The sequence below is a fragment of the Leptonotus elevatus genome, chromosome 15 (genome assembly GCF_054856555.1).
Source record: "Leptonotus elevatus isolate MCC_2025b chromosome 15, RoL_Lele_1.0, whole genome shotgun sequence".
Lineage (NCBI taxonomy): Eukaryota > Metazoa > Chordata > Actinopteri > Syngnathiformes > Syngnathidae > Leptonotus > Leptonotus elevatus.
The window spans coordinates 10,457,149-10,480,103 of NC_141253.1; the positions used below are offsets into that span (position 1 = coordinate 10,457,149).

Genomic DNA, 22,955 nt, shown 5'->3' on the forward strand with positions numbered 1-22,955 from the left:
TGGCTGTAAATATGAAAATATAGTGAATTTATTGCATCATGTAATGTTTACATGGTGGCCGTTGAGCATATATTTCTTCTTCAAGCAGAATAAATACAAAAACCTTACATCTAGACAGACAAAGCTAAGCCCGACAAGGCCATTTTTCTATGAGGCAACTGAACAAAACAGCCACAGCGTAGAAAAGACAAGATGGAGGTTTTTTTGTGAGAGAGAGAGAGAGAGAGAGAGAAAGAGAGAGAGAGAGAGAGAGAGAGAGAGAGAGAGAGAGAGAGAGAGAGAGAGATGCTATTGTTCACAAGCAGACTCAGTTGCAATCCTAGGCAACAGCAACAAACCCCATGCTGTCTCACAGTCAAGATTAAAAAAGTACCACCAAATGTTTTTAATAAATTCCTTTCAGAGCATTAAAAGATGGTCAATTATATTTTTCATGTAACCCGGACAGTATAAACATTCAATTCCATTAAAATTTAATCATAATCAAATGATCAAAATCAATTGTATTTCTGCATTATAATATATAATGTCATATATAACAAATAAAAACTTGGCAGAGGTAATGATGAGGCATATTCAATTAATAATGGTGTTAAGGAAAAATATTCCTTTCTCTTCGTCCTCAATCTTTTTTGCTTTTTCACTGTTACACTTTCACGCAGTGCTTCTTTTGTTGTTGTTGTGGCCATTCTCGTGCCTGCTATGTCGTCACGGTCCATTAGTCACCCCTGTCGAGGTTTGTTGTTTATACCGATACACATCCTTATCACTTGTCTCCTAGCTACCTTCCATCACTCATTATTTCCCCACTATAAAGAATTCTAGAGGGTGGCTCACATCTTTGGTAGCCGTGGAGCTTTGGTCTATCACCCCACCACACACACACACACACACACACACACACCCCCCCCCCCACACACACACACACACACACACACACACACACACACACACACACACACTCAGTCTGGATTTGTTGTGGTGATTTGCGTTTTGGGAGTTTGTTAGCTTGTCTACCTGTCCATTCACTCATCCGCTGACATCCGTGAGCCTTCCAAACTGTTGCTGTGCTCGGCTTCAGCTGGATGATAAAGTTTTGCGGTGAAACAACAATAAAAATTGAAAAATCATGTTCAAAGCACCTTCATGTTTTTTTAATTAGGGGTTAACTATGTAGCCATCTTAAAATCTGAAACCTTAAAAGTGCAGTCAACCCAACAAAATTTATTTATAATAATATGTTCTATCCAGCTCCACTACAATACAAATGGTATTGTGATTAATATTGCGTTTGCGGAATATGAGCAAAAATCCATCCGTTCTTATCCATCTCAGGTGGCGGCCATTTTGCCACTTGCTGTTGACTGAAAATGACAACAGTCTCAATTGATTTTCTAAATTATGGTTTTATTGTTAATTGGTTTTATTATTTATTTCTTCCACATTTTAATTGTTGTCTGACAATCATCTCCAAGTACAATCAAAATCAATTCAAATTAAATTTATTTATTCATACATTTAATTTAAATTCATTAAATGTCTTGATTTTTATCTAATGCAAACTGCTAAATTCGTACTGCATTTTGGTGCTTGTAATTATCTTAATATGTACTGCATACACACAGTACATAGAACTACACAACAGTATTAAGATGAAATGTGTTGTCAAAAGCTATTATAGACGTTTAATCAATGGAAGTGTGCAGTGTATCAGAAAATAAGAAAAGGCAAAAAAAATGGGTTGAAAATGTCATGGTAAAATTTCCAAAAAAGGAACTTTGAGTCTTTGTTTTGTTGCTCATATTTTCTTCTCTTTTTTTGTGGCACATCATCGCATGTCTCGTCTGTCTGCTGGCAATGACACTGAAAAGCTTTAGAACAAGTGACTTGAAAAGATAGAGGAGGATGGCAACATCCTATTTTTAAACAGAAACCAGTAGTAGTAGTTATGGTTTAATAGAAGGAAAAGCTTTATAACAAACTCATTTTGCTACCTGAAGGACAACTGTGAAAGAGTTGTGTAACAGCGGTATTCACACAAGTACAACACATCCTAGTGCAAGTGTAGTTATTCCCAAACCCTTTGTGAGCCGAAGTGCATGTTATATTCTACAATGGAAAACATTTCACACAACACCTATCTGTGACCCCTGCACGATCTGTGACGCGCATGCGTAGAAGATCGGCCATCTTGGATCGCTAACTACGGCAACCATACTAGAACAAAATACCTTTGTATTTTTACGCGATAGTGCGCGTTCGTTAAAACATGATACAACATTTATAAAAAAAATATATATTATTGATGCATTCTAAAGTAACTAAGTAACTTTTAATCCTATACCATTTAAAGGTGAACATTTTACTTTTGACTCAATTACATTCCCAGTGAGTTTGCATTGATTTACTTTATAGTAAGTCTACGGTGTGTATGTGTTTTAAATGAACCCCCCCCCCCCCCCCCCCCCCAGCCTCAACCTCTACACTATTATATTGGCCACACATTGTTCTAAAGACAATAAAAATAAACCATACCCACTTTCACCGAAAACTATAATTACGGTATGTGTCAAAATATTTTCTATTCGTATAAGTGACATGCTTGGGTACAGAACTGATTTGATTAAGATTAAAAAAAACGAACAAAAACAAACGTGCACCTGTCCTGTACCTTTTGCAACGTCTGTTTCATTTTGCGTGTGTGAACGTGTTTTGACCTATGTAAGGTTGCCGTAGTTAGCGATCTAAGATGGCCGATCTTCTGCGCATGCGCGTCACAGATCGTGCAAGGGTCACAGATAGCGCCTTGACAAGCAAGCTAACGACGTACGCTATACATTAGTTGTCATGACTACTTGGGCCGTTTCTCAATATGCATTATTATCCGTACTTACGTCCTTGTGATGTCATCAGTCGCGGCCCAAATACTGTTCCAATTGCAAATACGCAAAACGCCATAAAGGTCGAGCAAAGAACGGACGGAATACCCGGATGTTATGCTTCCTGGTTCTGACGCATTACCGTAACTGTGTACCACGTGACTAGATGTTATAGGTATGAAGAAGTATCATTTAAAATTATACATGGGATTTATCCAATTCAGGATTATATTTTGGGGAAAAAAGTTTTGGAAAGACACCAATATGAGTTGCAGGTTATCTTTGAATATATAGTAAATCATATTTAATATATATTAATATATTTATATATAATTTTGTAAAGTGCAGTTGTTAAACTAAGTCGTGTAAAAAAAAAAGGACTATATTTAATAAAGTTGTACTTTACACGTTAAATACTTATTATTTACGCTCAAATAAGGGGAGGAATACTGTACTTACAAACGTGATGCTGGTGGGGGGCAGCAATGCACATATCGTGCCTAGTCTTTCGGAAATGAAAGAAGACGAACAAACGTGATGCTCCTCGCTGCCATTCGTTCCTTGAAGTACGAAATACATCTTGGGATATTTTCTCAGCCAAGCCTTCACCAAGCAACAACTGATGGATCCTTGGTTTAAGCTAGCAAAAAAGAACGACATCCGGGAGTTCCGTGTGGTCTTGGCTTATGCATACTTCTGATTGGAACAGTACTTGGGGCGCCACTGATGATGTCTCACGAAATCACAAGGACGTAAGTAAGGTTTTTAACCGACGTATGTTGTACTAACACATTTTGAAACATCAACATAGTAGTACAAATTGATTGAAAGCTAGTCACATGATAAAACTGTGATGAATCACGGAATTTCGCCAGCAAGATATGCGTGCTTGGGAAGTATGTTTTTGAGACCGGGCTTACCAAGACCCGACTTGTGTTCTTGATATTGAGAAACGGCCTTAGTCATGACCACTCTCCTTCTACTTCTTCCATTTCTTATACTTTCTTTGGTAATTATTTTTGGTGCATTACCGCCACCTTCTGAAATGGAGTGTGTGTGTGGCAACTTTTTTACTGCGGTCAACACGATTAGGGAACAAGGAGTGTCATTCCGAGCTCTATATATCGCACCTTGAGTATAAGACGCAGCACCAGCCATATAAAAAAAAAGTGATTTATAGTCTGAAAAACGTGTTAATTGTTGCACCTGTCATTAAATGTCAGCGGCACAAATAGATGAACAAGACACATTATTTGTAGTAAAAATAAATCTGACTGTTTAAGGCAAATTAGACAATTTGGTGCAGCACAACTGATAATCTCTCACAACACACTGATGTGGTTGGGAATCACTGCAGAGTGTGCATTTATTGTGCGCACTTATTCACAATTTCCTTGTTCATCGAGTCTAATGAACGCGTTGTACTTACCATCTGCGACAAAGTGCTCAGGCACATGGAGCGTGACCTTGACAGTGAGTGGGCAGGAATCCTGCGTGGCGTAGACAATGGCGACGACACACGTGCTGATGGTAATCAGCGTCAGGGTGACCTTGTTTAGAGGACTGTGTGGGTGGCCTGGATGTAAACAAAGAGAAACAAGGTTATATAGTTTGCTATTGGTCATTTTGCATCGATCCAAAGCTTCAACAGAGGAGTGCAATCATGCCACGTCTCCATCCACCGTCACTGAAACACGAGCAAATAGAAATAAATGAAAATATAAACAGATGATGAAAGTCGAGAGCAAGGGGAGGAACACCATTGGAGTAGACAAAAACTAAAATTAAACTGTGTTTTGACTGAACTGACTATCCCACCTCCCCAATTCAAAAAAGTACACAGTAAACTATGTAGAGTAAATTGGACTCTATTTAGAGTGGGACCATATAGACTCAGTTTTAGAGTAATATTTATACTTGGAAAGGAGTAAAATAAAGAATTGGGAAAATAAATAAAAATCACTCAATGGTTGAGGAACAAACTCATGACCTTCAGCTTGGGCAACTGCCACACTACCACCTAAGCTATGCCACTCCTACTGTTTGCTTATAACGTTTTAGGTCTCTTGGAGTTACGTATATTCCTGCTGACACGAGCGATATACTAACACACAGCTGGAGCTGCGTGGCTCAGGGAGTAGATTGGCTGTCTCCCAAACTGAAGATTGTGAATTCATTCCTCAATCCTTCTGTGAGTTTTTTTTTTCCAATTCTTTATTTTACTCTCTTCCAAGTGTAAATATTGCTCTAAAACTGAGTCTATTTGGTCCCACTCTAAATAGAGTCCAATTTACTCTACAGAATTTACTGTGAAGGTAATCTGTAGTTTTCATTTGGAGTACGTGATCCCGTGTATATTTGTGGTTTGCCCAACACAAATTCACCTTATTAGATTTTTTTTCTGTGGAAGTTTTCCACAGCTATTTGCTGAAAAACATACCTGTTGGCAGTTTTTGAGCTGCTAAAATGCCATAAGATGCTGTCCCAATTCTAAATAGGAATTGGTGTCAAAGAAGTATGTTCAAGTGACACTGACTGACTGAGAACCAAATTTAGTGCATTCCGATACCACATAAGATTAAAACCTGATGCAGATCAACATTCAATTTGTTTTCTGACATGATGCATACCTAAGCAAAAAATTGGGTCACCTTGTTTTCCGATGTGATTTATGGTCTTATTTCCAATGACAACCTTCTAAATTGGTTATTTTAGTTGCCCTTTGGCTCTGTCACGGCTCCCATTTCCGAAAGTGGGTTTGGAGGGAATGGAATTACCCACCTTACCTCCAACGCTTGGTGTTTGTCAGTGTGCATAAAAAAAAAAGAGGCTTAACGGGATGTGTGGCTTTTAAGTTACACAAACACATCCATTCTGTTTCTAAAGAATGGCAGAAGTTTGAAAACATCTGAAGGTCAAAAACAAGGGAACCAGCGTGAGGACAACGAATTACCCTTATTGAATCACGTGTCTATCACAGTCACAAGTCTGCGAAGGGGCAGAAAGTGTTCAGTCTGCAGGGAAAGTGCTTGGCCAGCTAATCCCTTTGGGGGTGCGGGTGGTGTCACCCGGCTCGCGAATGGGGTCTCTCAATTACTATAAAAGCCTACTGAGTAGACAAAAGCATGTGCACTCACGCTAGCAAACATTTGCTTTATGGCCACAAACCCGACACACTTCAGTGTTTGTACACGGCCGCAGCGACAGCGAATGTGTGTTCAGGCTTAAGAGCTTGACGTGTGTTTATCTTTAAATTCCTTTCACTTGCGCATCTTTTCCTTTTCATGGCGACCGCGAGGCGTCTTGCTCCTCACCTTTGCTGCGTCGTCGTCCTCTGTGCTGCTCGGTGTAAAACTTCAACTGGTTGTCGTCCTCGGGCTCCGACCCTGATTCTCCTTGAGGACCAAACATGCCTGCAGTTGCTTGAGAAGATAAAGTGGGGATGGGGCGAGGGTAGGTAGGAAGAAATCCAATGAGAATCAATCACTCGATGGCTAGTTAGGATAGCGATGCTGTAGTTTATTAAGTGATTAATTCATATACCTCCGAGGCAAAGTTTTATGGGGATTTATCAAAATAGTGTATTTGTCTTAAAGTTTGATGAAGCAGCATGTGGTTCATCCAATGCTATTCTTGCGCATAATGTTCAGAGTCACTGTTAAAATATCATGCTGTAATCATAAGGCGCTGATTATTATTGTTTATTTCTATAACATAGAAAGTATTGCTACAACAAAAATAAAGCTTATTAAATGTTTGCTTGTCCCTCAATGGTACATGTGCTATAACCACCCCGCCACCATTCTGCCCCATGTTTAATATTAGTAACATAATTATAATTATGATGTTGCCATGTCTTGAAGCAATGGCGGCATCATGGATTTAATTATTGGAGGAGTCGGTAGCAATTTATTCAGTTCCATTTAGTTTGCAGTCTGAATGGATTTCAAGTGAGGTTCCTCAGGCAGGCAAAGTAAGTCTGTCAACATGTTTCAATTGTCTTTAACTTTTGTACCTTCAGAGTGGCTGCTATTTAGCTGCTTGAACATATTACCATGATCACATTACTTAAAAAAGTAAGCTGGAATCAAATGAAAGTAAATCACTTTAGCTCCGAGCCTCTAAGTACACCCAAAAAATTCTAATCAGTGATCAAAAAATCCTGCGAGTGCATGCGTTCAAATGTTAAATAGACTCCATGCCTTATGAGTACACTCAATAAACAAACCTCTCTCGGGTCACAAATAAAAGTAATGATGAAACTATACGTGGGAGAAAATAAAACCCCGAGAAAGAGACATCGTGAATTAGCAAGGGGAAGCAATTTCCCCAGCGCATTAGCAGCTCACTGAACATCAAAATCAATTTCGGGTTTATTAACAACACAGTCACAACTCCCTGTGCTGTTTCTATTTGTTATCACAAAATAGTCAAATATCACATTGTGTTTATTGCTCACCCTTTAGGTGTATAAGTGGTTTTCTTTAGTGCTCCGTAAGTTTCATTCCATCAGCACTATTATCCATCAGGAATTGAATTAAAAATGTAACTATAAGCCTGGATGATGCATATATTATTTGCTATTGCATAAATTCTAGGTTTATGATGTTTTAAAAGGACCACAGAAGAACAAGTGCAGACTGAAATGAAAGATACGTATTAGCTACTGATTAATGCGAAGCGCTACCAGTTTGATACACACTTGTGAAATAATGACCTTTATAAATATTATTATTATTATTATTATTATTGGACAAAATTGCCAACTGTCGGACTTAAAGTGTTTGCCACCCGAACTTCCTCTCTTGTTAATATTCATGTCATCTGATAAAGCCTTTTATTCTTACTATAATAGCCATAACCATTGACACTTCCTGGGTTGGAGAGTAGCCCGACTTCTTCAAATACTCTCTTTCCATTAGAACAGATAACGGCCATTTAAGGGAGTTGGGTTGATAATATCTGGAGGGTTTTGAGTGTGTGTATGTGTGTGTGCACGTGCGTGTGTGTGTGAGATTTACTGTAGATGACAGGCCAATTGTGCTTCGAGGTTACTGCAGCGGTTTGATAAATAGAACACAGTACCAGTATACATTGGAGATCACACTGAACAAAAATTGTTTTGTACAGTATTTTCTCCTCTTCCCTTTTAGTGGCGCGCTTGCAATTCATTTCCTTCAGTTTTTTTTTTCATCTTTCTGGCTCCCTCTGTGTTGATATTCTCAAAACAAGTCTCTTTAAAATGTTTATTTCAATTGCATGGTGGTATTTTCTATTTCTATTTCTATATACAAAGAGGCATATTCGGCTCCAGGATACAATGGCTCTTGACCTTTGAGCACTGTTGATATTTGTAAAAGTAGAAGTCTAATATGAATTTTGTATGTTGAAAAGAAACAATACAAATATTCCTGAAACAATAATATGGTATTATTTATTAATGAGTAGAAACACAAAACACATCTTATAGTTTACCATTAGCTGTCACACCAAATAAAACAGAACAATATAACTTACAAGCGACTCGCATTAGTCTCCATCTTTACTCAGTGCACCTTTTTTTTCCCCCCAAACAGTGCAAACATTCATTCAGCCATCTTTTTTTTTTCTTTTCATTGTACTTTTCCTCATCAGTGTCACTGGCAAGCTGGAGTTTTTCCCAGGTGACTCTGGATGAGTTGACAATCAACATACTGTCTTTCAAAAAGTGTTAGAGCAAAAAAGCATTTTGAACTGTAAGAAGTTGATAACACTTTTTTTTTTTTTTTTTACTTAAAGGTTAGTTTACTAACCATAATCCATAATTCATACTAATGCATTTTTAATGTAAATCACCACATTTAGCTTATTAGAAGAACTTCATAATTGTCTTATAATGTCTTTTTCTGAGGCTGTATGATTATGGATCAATAAAATGTGTGAAGGCATGACAGCTGCAAGATAATACGAGTCAGTTTTTTATTTACATAAACTCAATAAGTCCAATTTATATTTGCCTCCAAGGTTTTATAAATCGGTACAGGCATATGACATCCATTATCCTTAGACTGGGCAGGTCAGAGTGCAATATTTCTGGAGGAAAAATAAAGAAAGTAAATATGAGAAGGAAATACTGTACAATAGAGGAGAGACAAGCACGGTTCTTTTTTGCAACTACGAGTAGGCCTATGTACATTGCATTCAGATGCCATCACGTTCATAAATTCTGCATTAGCATGCGAGTCTATCGCAAACAGGAACATGCAAAGTTCGACATGACCTCAGCGACGCTTTCAACTTTTTCTGAGCACCACAGATGTTGGATTTACAAAAAGCAAGTGTCAACTTGCATCTGTTTGCGTATGCGTTAGTCACGCTGAGAGCAAGCGCGCACGTCTGGGGACAACGCGAGCGAGTAAATGAAGCCGACAGGCGCAGCGGTCCTCACATGGCTATAATCACATTAAGGCGACATCTCAGCCTCTCTGACACCAGCTAAATATGTCCCAGTCATACTCAATGCGAGACAGCAAGTACAATTATACAAAAGGGGATGTATGCAGATCAGACACTTATAATGCATTGCATGGCATTTGAGAGACTGCTAAAGCTAGAAGCTAATCAGAGGAGTGTACTGTAGTTTGTTGATAAATGCATTAAAAATGCATCTTGGCAAACACCAATGAGCATAGTTAAAGACACAGTGTGTAGTCCTTAGCGCCATGTAGTGGTCAAAGAATAGCATTAGAAGAACTACGGAGGCTCAGAGTGACCACATTTCGCAAGCTTACCACAAATTCTTACTTTGAGCGAGAAAAAAGCAGCATCTCGTAGAGCAACGACAACTTGGCAGCCGTCGTGAAGCCCGAGCGAGCCGGAACTAGCCGGAGCAGCTAACAAGAGGCGCTAGCTGTAGTTAGTAGGAGCCATAGGCTGGAGTGGCTAACAAGAACGGCTAGCAGGAAAAGCAAGGAAAAAAAATAGTAAAAGCTTGTGAGAGCAGAAAGTGACAAGCGACGGGTCCGAATCACGGGAGCTAGTGATGACCAACTGGTTCCAACACTCGATGTAATAACGTTCGCCAAGTTGTCCTTTGGGCATCCATAGCAGGAAGATGGTGGTGAAACATGGCAGCTCTAGTAAGGTGAGACTACAGCCATGTAATATAATAAGTGATTACTAGCCCTATAATTATTTTTAAAAATATATGTTTATGTGATACAAATGTTTTTTGCATACTATTGACATAAACAGTCGTTTTTTTTAAAATAATGAATTATTAGTTCACCACTAGATGGCGATAGGAATCACGCAATGTCCCTTTAAATTGCTGTTATGATTCGTGCTTCATTGAACCCTTAGGCCGCCACTCGTATCCATTAGTTACTATTGACTGATACGCCAGATTGCTTCCCTATGGATGTAAATCAGTCATCTTGACTCAGATATTTGTATTTTTACTTTAATGAATAACCAATTGGTTTTCTTCCTAGCTAGCATTTTATCATGTTTATTTCAAGTTTTGCTACTGAAATAGTACAGTGTGTGTGTGTCATTACTGATGTTGGATATTGGTAGATATGTGTAAATAAGCATATGGATATTTGAAGCACTCCCTAGGGTTCATTTGTGTGTAAAGTTTGCTGGCTGTTACATCTGAAGAGGATCTGGTAAGACTGATATCAAACCCAAACACATGCTGTGAGGGAGCATTCAAGGGGCTTTGGATCCACAAAAGGGGATTAAGAGTATAACCAGTGTTTACGTTGTGGTGTGTCTGTCCCAGGTGTTTAGCTGCTCTGCATATCTGTGCATATTTGATGCCCAAAGGTATGTCACAGCGGCCGCCCACTCGCAATCCTCCACACTCCAGTAGCTTATTCAAAACCGCCGTCAATTCGATATTTCCCCCGCTGTTGGTAAAACCAAGTGATGCTGAACATTTGAACAAACATCACTGATGTATTTCATCATCCACATTTTGGAGTACTTGCCTGCTATGTCAAAAGTTTGTTCTGTTTGTCACACTATGGTACGGTCGGCTGTGGTTTTGGACCCAAGTGTGTGTGTGTGTGTGTGTGGGGGGGGGGGGGGGGTAGAGCGAGGAGGTTCGAGGTAAAGTCCAAAAACAAAAGGGTTTTATTAATTAAACAAACACAAGGTGCTGCACAACGCGCCGACAAAAAACAACAAAGTCCTAAATCAAAGCAAACTCAAGTGGCATGACGAGGAACTAGCACGACATGGGAGAAACAACAAAACTTGGAAACGACAATGGACCGACTCAGACTGGACAAACACAACAGACTAAACACACCGACACTAATGAGACACACCTGGGAAACACAATAGGCTGACCGATTGGTCAGACACACTGGCAAGGGAAGAAACACAGGTGGACGTGATCAGACATAACGAAACAAGGGGAGAAATCAGGAACATATGACAAACACCAACCACAGACAAAAACAAGAAACATACCCATAATAAACAAAATCCAACCCCTACAAAACCGAAACACACTATCTTGTATACGCTCTCTATCTTCACTTCTCTTCAAACCTCACAATTTAGTTTATTTGCCAAATAGGGAGTAAAATAGAAAACCAGAATGGGAAAATATTTATAAATAGTAAAGTCACATGGTAACACGGGCATTTTATTTATTTCAAGGATAGCAACTTGAAATATATGAACGTATTTTCAAGTGGGTCCAAACAATAAATAGAGACATACATGCAGGACAAAGGGTGTCAAGCTTATAGAGCAATACCAGAAAAACAAGAAGTCTATTAATAAAATGTCTTCTTCTTTTTATCCTCGGTGTTCTATCTAGTTGAACAAAGTACAAAGATGAGATATTTTTGGAATAGAGGTTAGTACTTATTAAAACTTCTTTGCAATATAGTTGGTCTCATTTACATAGTGTTTTTGTTTACACTATCTGTTGGCTTGCCGCTTGCTGAATAATTCCATTATTTATTGTCTAATGTGACCAATGTGGATTCAGGTGATAACCACATTGCACCATTGGGACTTTGCTAACATTTTATATACAATGAAAAAAGCCACATTTATTTTGATTCATTATTCATTCAGGGTAAAAGCCACATATGCTTTCCCTCCTGTGTGCACTTAAGTATTGTGGATGGAAGTACACAGTAGGCAAACAACAACAATGGAGCATCTGTTATGATTCATCCAATCCAACCATTTTCTACTGTTTGGGCTCACAGGCGAGCAGAAGCTCAACCCATCAGAAATTCGGCAAGTGTCCGAGTACACCTGAACTGGTTGTCAATCACTCGCAGGTCATACTGTATGTAGACAAACAACCATTAACCACCACAAACACCCATTTGAAGGATATTTTCTTGAAACGCATGAAGTAATCATACATTCAAAAGTATCCATAATCCCTGGTAAACCCATTTGTATGAATTGCGTCATTGTCTTCACAATTTACCATTGGAGGGTTCAACATTAATGGCTGAAAGACTTAACTTGAATTTCCGAATTTCCCTTGGAGACTTTCTCACTCGCCAAAAATATCTAAAAAGTGCATTTTCAGGTTCTAGAGTAGATTAAGGTTGAATCACAAAAACAACTCAGCTGAAACAGGATATTCTGATGATGCAAGAACAAAAAATAAATGTGTACGGCACACGCTTTACCGGACGAAGGTTCATTTTTTTAATTTCTCAATGCAGGTAATTGAATTTTTAATAGCTACTGCTGTGTGGCCGAAAAATTAAACTGCACACTCCCATATGAATTTGCACTTGTACTTGATTACTGACGACTCAGCACAGAGGCTGGAATTGTCATAACCAATTAGTTATGTTTACTGAGGTAAGAAAAGTTTTATACAATTATTGTTATTATAATTACAATTATTAACATACTTTTGAATTTCATCCATTCTCGGCGTTCCTTTCATGCTAAATGTCGCCGTCCACTTCCCTTTCAACCTTGGTTACGATTGAAAAGTGAGCAAGCTTGAGATAACTGCTGATTGAAAACAACCCACAAGGCCAATATCATCACTTCTTACTTTTTGGAGTATTAAGAAAGACTGTCCAATGTGTTTACTCTACTTCTTGCCAGCGCCGATCACTATCAAATTTTAATGTTTTTGTGGTATTTGTCATGGTTTTTCTTTTTTAGCCTTCCACGGAGTAACTGTTTGGTGTGTTCGATGGCGATCTTTTCTGAGTAAATGTAGAATCCATTAAGGCCTGGATACACCAACAGTGTATAAATTACTGTCGTAAAGTCAGATAGAGTTGGAATACGTCGGGGGGGGGGGGAATTTTTAGCAAATTCGACATGTTGAATCGGCGTCGGGGCATTTGAACACTGTGATTGGCTGTTAGCTGGCGAATCAGGGCATGGGGCAAAAAGAGGAAGTGACGAACGTGGATAAACAGTACTGATAGAAAGCCTGGAACTTTTTTTTTCTCGCTCATTTTGCGCATCGTCACCCTGCTGTATTCTTCACATTTGAACGTACAATGTTTGTCGGGAAGATGACTTGACCGGCATTAACAGCTTTATACGATATTGTGCAAAAAGCCAGAGGGTTTCATTCACGTGGGCGGACAACATGAGAGCAAAAGTAACCGGTATGCATTGTTTACGTTTTTATATCCCGCCCCCATAAAGAGGTTTCTGTTGCCTTTAGGAATAATGACTACTTGCCTTTAGGAATAATGACTACTGATATGGTATGGAGGGGAATTACTTCTTGCGCATGCATTGAAGGTACATAATAGTCAAGGTCGGTGCGGTGTGTATTTACATCAACGTGCCGACATTTGGGCCGACGCCACAGGGGTGGCAAAAGTTGGTCGACTATGCAACACAGATGTGAAGTTGGTATCAATCAATAACCATTATGGATGTTATCGATTTCTTGCTGTGCATGCAGACTTATCCCAAAAGTGGTATGAAGTATACTGACCACGATGTCGTTTTTGAGTGTAGGATTCTATGTAAAAGATGATAGAAGAAGAAAGTGGGGTAACACATGCTGACAAAGGACTGTGAATTTGTCATCTCAAAGCAAATTCCTAACCAGTTTTAATGACACCAGAGGAAGGGCAGGCTAACACCTGCAGAGCTAAGCTGAGCAGACAAAACTGCTCCTTGAGTTTTCCAGCTGAGCAACTGTTGAGACATGCTGTCCTCCTAATGCATACATTACACCTGCTTACCTTGGTCCTTTGCAATAAATGGGTAATTCTACTGTAGTGCACTTTCAGCTGATAAACTTCCCCCGTTGCTACTCGGAAGTACAGCGACAGAAATTAGCGTCTCGTTCTGTAGACGGCCATTGGGCCAAATGAAGGCCATTAGTGACACAATGACAGTTTATTGTGCCATTCGGGTTACTGACCCAGCCTGCCTCCCCCACACGTCATACGCTTGCAATGCCATCAGTTCCTCCACCCACTCAAATCCTGAGGACGTTAAGCTTTTCTCCTGTGCAGATTGCCCCATTATTTGTTTTGTCCTTGTTCCCACTGACATATATATTAGAAATGTACTGCGGTACACAAAACCAGCCTTAAAAACACTTAATTTTAATTTTAAATTTGAGTAATTTCTGAAGAAAATATTATTTGGTTAGTCAAACAGTTCCCATAGAATATAAAATAAATGTGATGAAGGGTATTATTATTTTTTTAGTTAATATTCTTGCTTCATTGGAAGTGGAATGCTATTTATTTATTTATTTTAATTATTCATGTATGGTATGCTTCACATGTTTTACACATTTTAACATCTATTACATCATTCCTGAGAAAAAAAAAAAGACCACTGGATAGCTCCATGTCCTACCTCTGTTGTGGCTGGGGACCCTGCGGCGACTGGTAGATGAGCTGTGGATGACGTGCTGGTAGCGAGAAATGTCTGGCGGGGTTTTGGGAACGCGGAAGCTGTCCTGGAACCGCTGCATCAAATCTTCCACGGCCTCTCTGTTCGGGTCAATGGCTGCGGCAGGGGATGACAAGAGTGAAAACGTCAGATGCATCACAACACTTACCAGTGAAAATATGTTTTCGAGAAAAGTGTGGGAATACTCCTGAAGTCAATTCTGGGGCATGCTGAAAATAACTTGTTTTAGGACACATTTGGAATGGAAGCGTGATATGCATCACGTGCCGATCGCCTGCCCCATTTTATTGTATTTAGTTCTAGCTTTCAAAGTATTCTATCAATTCAATATTGCCTCATCTCTCTACAGGGATCCTGCCAACACTTTCTTTTGTGACTCAGTCTCAGTCATTCTGATTGATGACTCCAGAACACCTCGCTTTGGGCAAAGTGACTGTATAGTCGGGAGAGAGAAAAAGCAGCTCTGCTCACTTTCCTTTAAACGAGAAAAAATAAAAAGGGAGGGTATAAAAGTCACCCGCCATACCGCAATGATCTTCCAAAGAATAATGGTGAGACCTTTGTGGCGTTTGACATCCAAAAAGGCCGTGAATGCTGACGACACTGCACTTCATGTGGTTGCTCTCTTACTTTGGCATTTCATAACCTGACATGACACGAGGATTACTAAGACACAATAAACTATCAAATGGTCTCTCTAATAGAGGCGTTCCCCAATTATCCACCGGGTGTGCTATCCAATTTAAACGAATTGCCACTATTGAATAAAAACATTTTATTCCAAAAAACTTGATATTAAAAGAAGAGAAAATTGTCATTAATTGTATGCAGTTTTAAGGAAAAATGCTATATTGTGACAAAATATTATTTTCTAAATTAAACTATTTGTTTTAATTTTATTTATTTATTTGTTTAAATTTTATTTCTGGAGGAAATTTTACATATCAGTACTAGTGGTATCAGTACTTGGTATCATATAGTATCGGTGACTACTCGAGTTGCATTATCGCACTGGTATCGATCTGAAAAAAAATTTGTATTGAACATCGCTTGTAAAAACTATATATATAAAATATAATCAAAATCCTGGCTACAAAAGGTGAGTCATAAATTAGCTTTTCTCTCAAATCTTCAGCCAAACAGCATCATAATAAAAAAGGCACTTTGTTGTGAATTTGTGTTCAAACGTTAGGATTTGATCACATTAAGATCTTAAAAAAACTGCAAAAAAAAAAAAACAACTTAAAATCACTCCTAAAGCACAGAGGTAAAAAGTGCAGAGATTTTCTAATCCGTGCAATGTAAACTCTCTTGCAGTTCTGTGTTATCATTCAAGCAGCAGAGCTCTGGAGGAGCTGCAAAGGTACAATATTATATTTATGAATACCAAAAAGAAGATCATTACACAGTGTCTCTGTGTTGACTTTGGCATGAACTGGACGTAATTTGGCAACGTTTTTAAGATATGTTTGAAGCGAGATTACAAAAAAAAAAGAAGTTTGAGTCAAAGTCTTCACGTAGATTATTAACTAGATATGGATTATCTCTTTCATCGGTCGTTCAAGACCGATAACAAGTACTTCTGTTTTGCCCCATTCATGACATCATCAATATGTAGAGTAATCAAGCGTACTGCATTAATTGCACAGTTTTTCAGCTAATCCAGGACTGCAAGTGTGGGCACCTGACGCCTGCTGTCTCAAGAGAAAAAAGTCACAAGCAGTTTAAACCAGTGATGATGCAGGCCATTTGCAGCACACCTGCTCATTATATCCAGCATGGCCCATCAATCTGTTTGGCATGAGTTGAAATGCCAGTGTGGCACTGGACCATTTTGCAGGGGAAAAAAGTGTACGTCTATACTTCTATATGCTCTTTTTTTTAAAGGCCAACAATCATAGTGCAAAGCAACTCCTCTTCAGTCTAATTTACTCTGTCTGCCAGGCGTTTTTACATTTGCACATTCAAAACAACATCACTCATCAACTCTTTGCCAACCCCCCTTGGATATGATCAACATTTTTTGATCTGTACATCTGACAAAAATATCTCTCCAGATATACTGCTGTTGCTGCAATCTGGATCACAATCAAGCATTCAAATAAATACAACAATGCAAAGGAAAGAGGGAGGTAAAGAGGGTATGATGTCCCACTGTGATATTTACCGTAAGTAACTGAAATTGGGGGTTCCAATTCAAACCACTGCCATGTCGGAGGGCTGGATGGGGGACGGAGGTTGATGCAGGGGATTTATTTTTTTTAATTTTTTGCGCTATACTAGAATTTGATGTAATTGCACATCTACTACAGTAGGTGGCAGTGGCACTCTCATTGTCAGAGAGTTGAGAAACACTGATTTAATGGCAATTAGAGCAAACTCTTCAGACTTTGACATACTAAATGTAGGGCTGTGCAATTAATCAAAATTCAATTACAATTTAAATTACTACACTCCACAATTACAAAATCAGCATAATTGTAAACAAAAATAAAATATTGTTAATACTAATTTTGAGTTGTTTAAATTTACATATTTTTAATTTTAAAATGACAAATTTAATACATTGTGTTTGGTCCAAGAGGAACTTGCATTAATATAATTTTTCAAAGAAATTTATTTGTCTTAATATGTTTTACATGTTTAAACATTTTCTTGTTTTGTACCAAAAAACAAACGATTGTCCTAATCCTGATTTCAATTATTACCAAAATAATTGTGATTAATATGTTCTTCATAATTGAGAAGCCCTAACTAAATGCACTCTATTCATATGCATATGTATCCCATTTCCAATAAGCAGAACAGACCACCCTCAAAATTTCAACGGTCAAACAACGTGGCTTGAAATTTTTCTCTCGAAGTCTAACAAGAATCCCATACAGAAAATAAAGTTAGCAGGAATTACATTTCTGTAGAAAAATAACTAAAATGGAATTCATTAGGTACATTGAACAATTATGTTGTTGAAATGTGAAAAAAAAATCGAAACACTCGGAATGCGGATCCACCAAACATTTAATCAATTGCTTCTTGACAGCCCATCTTTATGTGTTGAACGCATTATTTAGGTTCCTTGCACCAGACAAACTGCGTGTGTTAGCGTACCTCTGATGAGTACTTACAATGGTATTACATCAACACTAATTTGGTATTGATTCAGACCTTAAAACTTGCAGCTAAACCCCCCAAAAGATGCATCTGAAAGTCTAACATGGATTTCAACTTCCACTGTGTCATGTGGCGCTATTTATGTTTAAAGCAAAAGTGTGTCTTTCTCCGTTCACTCTGTTGGGGAGCCGTGTTTCTTTCCCTGGCATAATGGGAAAGAAAGAACACAAGAAAAAAAAAACTTGAAAATGTTTCAGACTGATTTTTGTGTGTGTTGTAGGAGAGCAGCTTTGATGGCTTGGCAGAGACTAGCTTTTTTTTTTTTGCTCCTGGCGATGTTGTAAACTGAAGTGCGGGTGTACGGGTACCTGGGTTACAAGCAAGGGTTAGCCATGTGGCACAGAGGAGCACTTCCAAACATACGACACAGGAACTTTTGCCTGTATTTTCTGGTCCAAATGTAGGGCCCTAGACCAGGGATTTCCACACTTTAAAGCGCCTTAGACCCAATGAGCCCATCGCTGCCAAAAGAGCATTTCTCTTTCAAGGCATCCATCATTATTAGTTAGTGTATGTGCAGGCTGTGGGAAAACTCCTGACTTCTAAAAATTGTTTTTAAAAAATGAAAAAATAAAAAATGCTCGGCTGCAAAGCAATCCGAAGGGTCCCGGTTTCTAATGGAAGAAGGCTAAATGAAGGGCACTGTATTTGGCAGCTTATCTACAGCAAAACATATAAGTGTGCAACATCGAAGCCTTTTGATGCAATCCGTTACTTACTGCGTTCCTTAGCATCTAAAGTGTTTACATATTTCCTCCCTTATGTTCTGTGTATAGTTTAATGGTGCATTCGAGGATGGTCAGAACTCGGACTTTTCCGACTTCAAACCAGGAATTGTGTACGGGAACGCCCCCTTGAACTCGGAAATGCCACTTGCGAAGTCGGGGGGGGGAAAAAAAGTACCCCGACTTCACCGACGGACTACAAGTACTGTAAGTAATGGCGACTCCTTTGGAAACACAGATCGTGAATTGTAAAACACAATTTACTCGAGTATAAAACTAGATAGCTTTCTTTATTCATAAATATATCGACATAACTTTACGTAACACAACATACGTGACAGTATGCCGCTATTACCCTGCATGAAATTATACAGTGAGCTACTAAACTGTATGGAATGTTCATGAAATAAGATAAAAACAATAAATGAAGCAAAATTACGAGAAGGTAAGTTTGCAAGAAGTCAAAATGAGTTTTGAGGACCAAAATTTAAAAAAACAATTTATCGCTATACGCCATTTTAATTGTTCACTTTCGCCTCGAACGCTTTCAGGTGGATAGGTTGGCAAACAATGTGCCTTCCTTGTTTGGATAATGTTCATACAATAAGGGCCAGATCTGAATTATGACATAAAACATGTAAAGTAGTTTATTTTAATTGAATGATGACACATTCTCATTTTAAATATTCACAATTAGTTTGATTAAAAGTAATTATACTGTAGATAACAACCAATAGAATAGAGCTATATATCAAATTATGAATTTTACTTTTTATTTTAATCCATTAAATCAATCAAATCAATCATTTATTCAGATAAAAGAATAACAAAAATAAGTACAACCATTTTAATTAACCAATTAAATTAACCAAAATCAAATCTAATTTTAGGGAAAATACAAATTAACTAATTTAACAAATACTTGCTAATGATAAATGCTTGGAACCACCACCGCATGTGCAAGTGATATGCAAAAAAGCAGCACAGACCAACAAAAAAAAGATTAAAAACAGACATTTTCTAACCAATCTCGCAAGTTTAGTTGCCTAGCTAATTTGGTGGGAAGATGAGGTTTGAATATTCTCTAATCTCTATTCCTTTACAATGTATGACAAATAGAATCCCCTCCTAAAACTATTTGTACTAAACAGTACTATATTATTATAGACAGGGGTGTTTAATCACAGGATTTTACGGTAGTTTTTTATACAGTCCAGCCAAAACGGCAAAAATCTTGACCAATTTTACTTCAACTCGATCATATCATTTTGCTTTGTTTTTCTGATGCTAAGGTTTGTTGCTGCAACACAGTTCATCCAGCGTCTGTGCATGCATCCATCTACCCAACTATCTGCCCATCAATCATCAATAATGCTTATCCTGCGCAGGGTTGCGGGGGGGCTGGAGCCAATTTCAGCTTACATGCCACTGACGGATATGGTTTCCATGGTTCTTCCTTCCAGCAGTGTGAATGATTGAACCAACCCCTGCTCCACGAAATTACCCTTTCACCTTCACATGCAATATAGCTATTAATATCCGTTAAATTATACTCTTGCCTTAGTAATCATGTTTGAACTTAAATATCCAATATGTGCTACATTTTCCTATATGAACACTAGTACTGTATTTACCTCGAAAAGTAAGTAGCACAAATAATCAGATGTTATTACTTTTACATCTGATACGTCTCTGCGGTCATATTCACAGAAAAAGAAGCCACAGTTCCTGGAAGTGTTGCTCCATTTGATAAAGGAAAAGGATAAATGAACAAGTTGCCCCCAAAAGAGCATAATGAACAAGACTGTGAGAATGATTCCACTGACTGGCTAATGCAGCCGAAGGGAATTGCTGCCTACATAATCTGAAACCTTTGACCATATCTCTTGTCTCTTAGTCTTCACTAGTAGTACTTGACCCTCATTTCTCTCCGACTCAAGAAGGAAAATTTCCTCTCCGCTGAATGTCAGCTATATAAAGTAACAATCGGAAGTTCTCCCACCAAGCCTCGTACCCTCAGGCATGGTGAAGCAGTAAACAATGTGGCTCAAAATCTGGATTACAGTGCTCCAAATTCACTCAGCTACAGGTTACACAAGAGCTCTCTCGCAAAATTCCCTGGTAATTTTATTTGTTCTTCTACATGCCATGTTAAAATTATACAGCCAAAAACAATGAAAATGTGTTTTACACACCATGTTTTAATGAGTATCTCCACTTGCTGCTAGAAGTGTCCTTATAAAACAACACATCTGCTTCAGACCACACCAATGCACTCTCATAGAATGCAATAAAAAGTGTATTTTTACTCACTGATGCATGGCCAAAAAAATTACAATTGAGCAAGCCCAATTAAAACACTTTTTTTTTCACCTATCAAAATGTGATATCATGTGCTGTCTACATTAATTGGTATAAAATAAAATAAAAAAATAAATAAATAAAATAAAATAAATTGTCTCCCATCAGTCAAATATACCAGGTTTTTTTGGGGGTGGGGGGTTCTGTTGCAAGAGCTTTTCAAAGTATGAGTCCTGCTAAAAACCCGGTGATTCTTACATTTTAAGAGTGAAAATAAACAGTGATTCCAAGGGTAAAATATACAGATTGCTAAAGTTAGTTTGATAGATGATTATAAAAAAAAAATGTAGTACACTGTAGACACATCAACAACAACTTACTGTTTCATTTTCAGCTCTATTGCCCTTCAAATGCTTTGTGGTCCATCTTCGAATGAAAAACAATATTACTCGCTGAGATTTTGGACATTTTAACAGAAGATAGTAGATGGAAAACACTTGTTTATTGGTAAGGAAGTGAAAAGACGATCAATTAAAAACTGTGACCAGTATGATGAGAAATATTCAAATCAACCTTTAACATAATTGTTAAAATGTTAAAATACAGTGTCCCAAAGGCTTTGCAATTTTTGTAAGCATTATTTCCATTGGAGTAGGGCTTAGAAATTTCTTCCTGGCAAGAAGTTTTTCAGTCGCTGACTGCAGTAAGAAGCTTTATGGCCATCGCTCTAATCTAGCATGTAGTAGAATTTACACTACCCATGGCAAGTTTCTCAAAACATGATCTATTATTGAAAAAACATGCATCAGAAGGCCAGCTACTGCCACCACTATAATGAACACCAAACTCATATATGCAGGTGCTTGCACTCGTGAAAGCCAATCCGGAAGGCTGCTAAGCATCAAAATCTTAAATCAGCGGATGCTTCGTATATCAACAACATTTTACCCGTAACGACTTCACGTTGCTAAGATTGGCCTGCAACCAATTTTGCCAAAAGTCAGCTGAGCTTCGTTTTCACTTAAGCAACTCCCTTTGCTCCCGGCTCCACAAAATATTGTGTTATATTGCTCATTAGGATTTTTTTTTATTTTTTATCTGTTTCCATTTTGCAACAGTTAGCATTAGAATATAGCTATGTTTAATCAATACTCACATTCCTGGGGAAAACAATGAAAAAAAATAACTTGTTGCAACATGACCATGGCTGATCTCTTGTTACTCTGCTGTCACCTGATGGCCGTTTTTGTAATAACTGCCATTGCTTTAAGCTACCTATTCATGTCAGAAGCTAAAAAAACGATTACATACATTTTAGGGAGTGAAGGACAAAGTATTAAAAAATATATTTACACGTTTTTGGGTTTGAATGAGTTTAAGGCATCACGTGGAAAATTAAGATGCTCAACATCTTTAATGTTACTTGGTAATGGGCATAAATACAAAAGCTACAAAGCACAAGCTGTCAAAAGCTCATGACCTCATTTAAAGTCAGAGAACATCAAAGTAAATATTGGCATGTCATTTATGCCTGAATGCCAATTTAATGGCAAGTCTTTTCCACATGCATACTTGTCTTGTTCTTATCCATCATGACTGGCAGCTGAGCACCATTTGTATTCATGTGAGCGGATGCAGCCACAAGGGAAATGACGGCAAAGGTTTCTGAAGATCATTGGGCCCCTGCTGTTTTAATTTGGGGGGAGAAAAAGATCTGCAGGGCGGGGTGGAAAAATGAACCTGAGAAATTAGATCATAACAAATTTCTGTTTTTAGTATTTCCTTTCACACATGCCCACATACTGTAGCTCGAGCAAAGCAATCAAGTTGCATCAGTGTTGCCTTGTTTTCGTCTTCCCCTTCACGCCTTGGAGAGCAAATGATGGCAGAGCCGATCAATAAGGACGAAATGCAGGGGTTTCAAGCCAAAGCATTTGATTCCTTAGGTGATTTATCCAATGTGTCATTGTTCCAAAAGGAGAAGTCGAGTATAGCAATC

The 22,955-nt window shown here is 38.2% G+C and overlaps 1 protein-coding gene across 3 annotated transcripts in view; it reads right to left on the minus strand.

Moving 5' to 3' along the window:
• Positions 1–22,955, minus strand: part of astn2 (astrotactin 2) — a 229,487-nt gene that overhangs the window by 114,479 nt on the left and 92,053 nt on the right. For all 3 annotated transcript variants that reach the window (XM_086096391.1, XM_086096390.1, XM_086096392.1), the window contains exons 4-6: positions 14,703–14,855; positions 6,194–6,301; positions 4,309–4,455 (exon numbers count right to left, since the gene is read on the minus strand). In XM_086096391.1, the coding sequence (XP_085952517.1) occupies positions 4,309–4,455; positions 6,194–6,301; positions 14,703–14,855 (408 nt within the window). The remainder of the gene's footprint in view (positions 1–4,308; positions 4,456–6,193; positions 6,302–14,702; positions 14,856–22,955) is intronic.